Consider the following 7,748-nt stretch of genomic DNA (forward strand, 5'->3'; position numbering starts at 1 on the left):
TACAGGAACTGTTTTTTTTTATTCTCTCGCTGTGTGAAACCAGAGACTGAACATGTCTTTCACACGCTGCTCGGACCGAGACAAGAAAGGCCTCATTGTGCAGGAGTCCTACACTCGAATAAGTCAGAGCACTTCCTGTGCCTGACGGGTGTGGCTCCAAGTTTTATCTGTCTCAAATATTCAAGTGTCTTATCTCACATTTTATTTTAATGGATGTTTAGCTGCTCAACTCTTCTGATAAAAACATCACATTACAAAAGAAACTGAGATTAAAGTTGAAACGTTTTAAACCACTTTACACTCATGATATAGAGAAGATTCAATAGACTTTTTAAAAAGATGGACGACAGTAGTGAAGCCAATGGGTATTGATCGCCCCCTGGTGGCTGGTGGTAAAATAGGTAAAGAAATCATGATTCATGACTTATGTGATTTCTTGCAGAGCTTTATTATTATTGATTTATTATTGCCTTTATTATCATTGAGAGAGAAACTGTAAATAAATACTTCATCAATAAATATGAGCATAGTTGACAAATAACATTAAAAAATGATTTCAATAAATACATCACATTTCATGGTCCTAAAAAATTACAAATACAGGATTTTTCTTATTTCATATTCATGAACTTTTACAAATGCTAATCACTAAAAACATCCTTATATCTGCTTACAAATGGTTTATAGTGAGTTATTAACATACATTAATTGTATACACTGCTTATACATGTGAGATAGATGAGATATCAGAGGATTAGCTATTTAGGATGAGGAGATGGAAATGTCTCATGGTCTCTTCGGGCCCCTGCCAGGGGTCCCTCAGAGGCTGGGGGGGCCTTGGTCCCACATGTCCAGGTTCAGAGAGAGAGAAAGAGAGAGAGAGAGAGAGAGAGAGAGAGAGAGAGAGAGAGAGAGAGAGAGACACCCAGGTGATGGTCTCGACTTCAGAAACGGGCGTCACCCGGATGAACTCTCTGCCTTCAGTCCCAGAGTTAGACACCTAAACACACACACACACAAATATTGTCATTAACACGCCCTTGTGCCTTTTAAACACTTACACTCTTTCATGCATTCTCAAACACACACCAGAACACACACGACACACCTCACAGGCCTGCACACAAACACACACACACACAAACACAGAGACACAATGAGGTGTGTTTACTCTGTGACACAGCTGCTCCGACCGCTGTTTGCATTAATGGGACGGGGTTTGAGGCCTTGGATAAGGACAGTTAGTTGATCATTGCCATGTGGCTGCACTCCCACAGCTGCACAACAGAAGTGTCTATAAGAAATGCTCTCCTGACCTCTAGTGCTGTAACTGAAGAACCAACGTAACACGGTGGAATTTATTCAAGTTATGTCCCATAAAGAACATCATGTATTTATTGTCTTTTATTATTCTTTAAAGCTTATGTTTTTGAAATGTGTTGAGGAGATAAACACTGATGTTTAAATTATTTAGTTATCCCATGTAACACAACTGTAATACATTCAACTACATGAGAGCAACAGCAGATTATAAATCACTCACCCTTGTTGTCGGAGGTGAGCATGACTCTGACCAGCAGTTCTCATCCGTCCTGCTCCATAGCGCCACCATCTGGCCTCTCAGCCTGCTTAACAAATACATCAGGAAGATAAGAAACCCTGCAGTATGAAATAATTCATATGCACAGAATATATGAGAAAAATCAATATCTGATGACGTCGGTCAAAAATCTAAGTATTGGACCAATTAAACTCAAGGTCACAGATCATAATGACAAATTATTTAGGGAAAATAATTGTCTGAACAGAAGTTGATTGAAATAGATTGTATTTGATGGTTAAGCCAATTATTCATATACTTTTCTGGTCTCGTATATAAAACACAGATCTGTTTTACCTTGGGACACAGCGGGTACCAGTTGAAGCTCTGGGAGGATTTATCTTCGCACGTCAGGCCGTCCAGTGGAATGAGGACTTCACCCAGAAACACCTTCCTTCTCAGGGTTCCTGAATGCCACACGGAGGCCTGCAGTCTCTTTCCAAACAGCAGGTGGCGCTCTATCTGGTACTATAATATAAATATAACATGGAGAAGTAAAAACACAGAACAAAACAAAGTAAAGCCATTTGTATTTTTATTTCAATTTAGTTTTTACCTTTAAAACCTCGTTATAAACAGGATCAGTTGTGTTCTTCTTCACCGTCGTCTTCATTTTGCCGCTCTTTTCCGGCAGCACGAAGACTTTGACGAATCTACGCGCAGAGAAAACACGCACAGGAGGTTATACAATGATGCCATGTGGTGTGTCACACACAGTGCTGTATTAATAATCCTTACGGGTGACATCTCCTCTTCCTCGTGTTTCCATATGAGAGATTTCTGCAGGCGCAAACCGTGATCTCCAGACAGGAGGCGTCGGAGTTGTAGGTCAGAGACAGCTCCAGCTCTCCGGCCACGCTGACGCTCTCGAAGAGGCCGGAGTCTGTGCCCACGCTGCTGCTGCTGCCCTGAGGGAGCAGATAGATAACACAACAGCGAGGACTTGAATTTGATTAAAGGAAGCACAGAACGCACAGGAAACAGATTTCATATACGTGAGCAAGAAGAGTGAAGGGATCACTATCTATAATCTGATATTTCAACCACAGGACGTTGCTACTCACTCTCTTTCCTGCGGAGCACTCAGAGCCGAAGGAGGTTTCTTCCTCGGCTCCGGTGGACGACCCCTCCTGGTCGCTGTCTTTGGTTTTCTTGAACAGGTTTGGGAGACTTGGGACTTTAAAAAGCTGCAAAAGTCACAAAGGAACATTCACTTTGCTGTGATAATACTGTCTGATTCCATAGAGCCCCTTAGAAATGATTCAGCTTTAGTCAGTAGCTTAGAAGATTTGAAGTTTTTATTCTTCTATTATTCTTTTCTTTTTAGCAATTTCAAATTAGAAACTTACCGTATGTTTATCTGTTGCAAATCTTTGGACTTAGATTAGTTTTGTTTTCTGCTTTGAAATTGCACTTATCAATGCTTGACAGAAATGACTCTATAGGAAGTTTATTTATTTCAATTTCATTTTGAATAGTACTGAATCATAACATACATTATCTCCGGGCACTTTACACGGTAAAGATCTTAAAATTACAGAGAAACCCAACAGTTCCGGCAACGGGCAAAAACCTTTCCCTCAATAACTGGAAAAAGCCTCTAGAACCAGTCTCCATTTGCCTAAACTGGTTGGGGTGAGCGGAAAAATATGAGAAAGAGAGAAGAGAGAGAGACCTGTCAAAGTTGTTTAATTATATGATTCTTATTTGAACGGTTGTCGCTGACTCACACGAGAGGATTTGTTGATTTCGGTGTCAGACAGGCTCTTCTGGTGGGTGAAGGTGAATAACGACCCTTTGCGCCCGTTGCCGACGAACAGCAGGTCGGCCTGCACGTCGTTTTGAGAAGTTGAAATATCTGCATCGAGAAAAAAGAGAATTCGAATCTCAGAGGAAATAGAGGAACTTAGATGCAAGTCTAGAGAAAAGCACAGAAATCACTTTGAGCTTAATGTTTGTCCACTTCCTGGAGTTGTGTTATCAGATGTGTTTCTTCTACCTAATGCGTATCTATGTTTTCTTACACAACATTGGGGTTTTAGGAGGTGAGATCTTTTATTTGAGGCAAGTTTCCTTTGTGGTTATCATGTGCTTGCGCTCATACACTTGTGCATTAAATTTCATGCTGTTGCACAAGAAATGTTTCTGATATGAGAACGAGGTTTGTGACAACTTACTCCTCATGTGACTCGTGAAGGAAACCATAAGATCCTCCACCGATTTGGTGAAAGGTTTTGAGTTGTTCAAACTCTGCAGGTGGAAGAAACACAGTTATTGCCACTCCCTTCGCACAGTTTCACACTTTTTGCTGTAAAATGTTTTGCGGAAAATCTGCTTTACCCCCGATCTGCTTAGAAAGTGATCCAGATGTGGTGGAGGAGTGGGCGGCACCACAGATATATGGCTGAAATAAAAGGGAACACATGCGTTTAAGGATTTGATGACTCAGAGCAGAGCCACACACGTATAATCCACACGTAAACGGACGCATCTTACCTCAGGACATTGTAGGTTTGCAACAGCTTCTCACCGACTGTTTCATATTTGTCTGTAAAGAACATTTTAAAAAAATTGGATGACATTTGGCTCCACGTGTGTGACAACAACTCCATCAGGGTGGAGTCCAGTGTGAAGAGAATTGATGTCCTCTGTGGTAAGTTAGTGGTTAAACCCAACAAGACTTTCATGTAATGTTCAAACAAAGTGAAAGTGATTATGTCCATTTACATTGTATGAAAGGATTAAAAGACATGATTAAGTATTTAAATATCCTTATTGGTTATTATAGCTCTGTCTCTCTGTAAATAGGTTATACTGAATAATTCAGTAACTTAAACAAACATAACTGGGAACATCCATATTTTATTATTCGGGGTTTCCTAAGTGGATGATACTGAGGGAGGATGAATAATAAATAAGAGTCAATGAAGGTCAAGTATTATAAACAAACCTTCGGAGACGGGAAACTTCTTTAACTTTTCCTCCAGGAACCAATCTCCAGACCTGATCTTCACCTCGCTGTGGAGACAAACACTGGGATTAGAAGTTATAGTCAATATATAAGCAAGCTGTAGTCATACGTGAAAAAAGATGATGATTATTTTATCATTGATTAATCTGTCAATAAATTGTTTAGTCTCTAAAATGTCAGGTTGGTTGACCAACAGACTGAAATGCATAAATAAACAAAATAAAATGTGATTAGGTAAGCAGAAAATATTCACATTCTGGAGCTGGAACTCAAGATTTGTTTGTTGCAGCTCGAGGTTAAACAGTGAAGTTGTAGACTGGACCATTAAACACTGAGCTGGAACTCATAAATCTCTAGATCTCCATAAAGTTGAGCGAGTGATAATTCTCCCTGTTTCACATTGTTTTTCAAACTCTCATTTTATATCTGGTTGTAGTAAGTAGTTTAAAGCTGCTTTAAAGACATTTTGAAGTTTAAAGGTACAAAACAAGAGCAGACAAAAAAGAAAGTGAGTTTCAGAAGCTACAGTTGTTCCTGTGACCTGTCTCCTGAACTCTACAGTCATTTAGTGACGACCACTGAGTCAAATCTTTCCAGTCACGTAGATCAGGTGCTTTGACTCTCGACTGTACCTGTAGGCGTAACAGACTGTGCACGTCCAGCCCGACGCTCCCACGCCCACACGACACCGGCTGCAGATGCGGTGGCTGCAGCCGTGGCAGACGTCGCCCGAGTTCCAGAACTTTCCCAGAGGCCTCTGGCAGCGGGCGCATGTCCGCTCGCCGTACTGCCGCGTGAAACTCTTGGCGCCTCGTCTCCGAAGCTCCTGGAGCTCGTATTTCATTTTCCTGAGATGAGAGAGGAGACATCTTTAAGTGTCAAAAAAAGAAAACCTTCACATACCGGTGCTTTATCTCAAAATCCTGACGGGCGTTAAATGAAGCCAGCCTTGTTTAGCTTAGCTTAGCATAAAGACTGGAAGCAGGGGGGAACTGCTAGCCTGTGTCTGTCCAGAAGTTAAAAGCATCTTTAAATTCTGAGTGAAGCAAACAACAAAATACTTCAATCAAAAGAGTCAAAACCTTTGACTCTTGAATCTAGTTTTGACTCTTGAATCTTGATCTTTAATGAAACCTTTAAATCCCACTAACTCAAAAAAATACATCTTGTTTGTTGAAACTCAAACCAACAGGTTTTAATTATAGAAAAAGAAAAAAATAATTTGACATTAATATATTTTGTTTACATGGTATTATTTGACGATAAGATTTTGAATCTTGATCTTGGATATTTCCGATTTAAACATTAGATATTGTTTGTGGGAATCCAAATTATCACAGGTTTTGATTATTGGAAGAAAAAGCCATGTATTTCCAACATTATTCCTCTTTGTATAGTTCAGGCTCCTTTCAGCATCATTAAGAAGGATTCCCCTGCAGTAAATGAATCTCACAACATAATGGAACCTGATCCTCACCTGATCCTGTCTTCCTCTATGATACGCAGCTGTTTGTCTCTCCGCAGGACATCCAGGACTCTCTCTCTCTCCAGGGCGTGAAGAAAATCTAGATCCATCTTTGAGCAACAGCCTCTGGTCCGTCTCTGCTTCTCTTCTCCTCTTACTGTCGGTCCTCCCCTCTCTGCTTCTTCTTTTTATTCCTGCCTGTCTCCTCCTCTTCCTCCTCTTCACTGAACTCAGGCTCAGACCTCCTCCTCTTCAGGCTGCTGGAGCAGAAAGGGTCAAAGATAAAAACAGGTTATCCAAAGTGCTCCCCCGGTTGTGATGCCCTGGGAGTCTCCGTCCACGTCAGAGCAGGAAGTGGACCTCCTGAGCAGAGAGTTGTAGTGTTTCCATCTGGATGATGAAGCCTCACGTTGGCCCAGCAGACATTTCCCTTTTTCTCCTTCTCTTACAAATCTGTGACCCGATGACGCAGGTAGTAAATCAATACAGGAGAACCTGTGGCAGAGGAGCCGATGACATTTGAACCAAAGACAGAAATAAAACGTGTCCTCATCTCTCATCTCCTGTATCAGTGTCACAGGGTCTTTTTTACCTCCTCAGCTGCAGGAGGAGCAGCGATGCTTCACTGATGACAGGACTGCAAAACACAAATGCCAACCGTTGCATTATTGATGTCTGACGTGCGTCTGTGTTCTAGTTTCTTTCTTTTTTTTTCTTTCTCTGAGTCTTCTATATAAATGAATCTATTTATTTATTTAAAAAATCTTATTCCAACAGCTGAAACTGCAGAAGAAAGTTGTGAGGCGAGGAAGCGAATCCTCTGGGTTAAGAGGAGTAGGTTTGTTTTAATTAAAATGCAAATGCCACACAGACATAAATTATTTATTTTAAAGGAGCAGTTCATCATCTTTGGTAATTGAGCTCAATTGCTTTCTGGAAAAGGTTAGCTGTGAACGTGTCTGTATCCGGCAAATATGAAGCTGCAGCACGTTAGATCTCATTTGTTGAATCTGCACAATAACGGATCTTCTTTTTTTGGAGTGTTTCGTGGTCACAGATTTCACATCCGAGGTAAAGGTTGTGTTTGGACACAGTGGGAAGAACATTTTCATCTTGTGTCATTTGCACCGATTCTGTGTTGATGAGCCAACTGCTCAGACGTCAGCTGCTAAATCCTGATCGCATCTCAAGGGACGTATCTTCAGACTATTCTTTTACTATCATTATTTAAAAAACCCCACCACCATCCCAGAGACATCATACATGTCCTTTGAAGCTTTCAGCAGCGAGCTAAGGGCCTCGGTGGGGGTTTTCCCATCATGGTGTCATTTCAGGCTCCTGTACTAAACATAGAAGTTGCAGCAGTTCACGTTCTCTCAAAGGTGAATTTTCAGACTCAAGTGTGTTACGACACTTGGATCTGCCTGTGTTGTGGATGTCTCTCTCTCTGCTTGTGTGATACAGTTGTGTCTGGCTCACTGACCGACTGAGTGGATGATTGAATGTGAGTGTGTAGGGTTGTTTCCAGGGAGCTGATTGGTTCCAGCCTCCCAGCTCGCAGGTTTAGAAGATGGCTTGATGTATTTCCCCTGAAATGTGAAACTATTCCTTCTCATTCATCTCACAAATGGGTTCATTTTCTTCCTAATTGTGTACGTAGCATTTTCCTCCTCAGTAGCAGCTAAATGAGGCATGAGGGAGTCGAGAGGAAT

General features: G+C 41.2%; 1 protein-coding gene across 2 annotated transcripts; it reads right to left on the reverse strand.

Annotated features, from left to right (window-relative positions):
- Positions 1–585: 585 nt before the first annotated feature.
- sytl3 (synaptotagmin-like 3) lies at positions 586–6,378 on the reverse strand. Of its 2 annotated transcripts, none has more exons than XM_061091774.1 (13): positions 6,049–6,378; positions 5,204–5,419; positions 4,551–4,618; positions 4,097–4,148; positions 3,941–4,004; positions 3,778–3,850; positions 3,331–3,458; positions 2,665–2,787; positions 2,339–2,508; positions 2,157–2,253; positions 1,898–2,068; positions 1,544–1,625; positions 586–1,000 (listed from the first exon to the last, which is right to left on the reverse strand). In XM_061091774.1, the coding sequence occupies exons 1-12, from the start codon at positions 6,144–6,146 to the stop codon at positions 1,584–1,586; spliced, it is 1,302 nt and encodes a 433-aa protein (XP_060947757.1). In that variant the 5' UTR covers positions 6,147–6,378; the 3' UTR covers positions 586–1,000; positions 1,544–1,583. The 2 variants fall into 2 exon arrangements, with proteins under 2 accessions (XP_060947757.1, XP_060947756.1); XM_061091773.1 differs by having other exon boundaries at positions 1,544–1,628.
- Positions 6,379–7,748: the final 1,370 nt, after the last annotated feature.

The sequence above is a fragment of the Limanda limanda genome, chromosome 18 (genome assembly GCF_963576545.1).
Source record: "Limanda limanda chromosome 18, fLimLim1.1, whole genome shotgun sequence".
NCBI lineage: Eukaryota > Metazoa > Chordata > Actinopteri > Pleuronectiformes > Pleuronectidae > Limanda > Limanda limanda.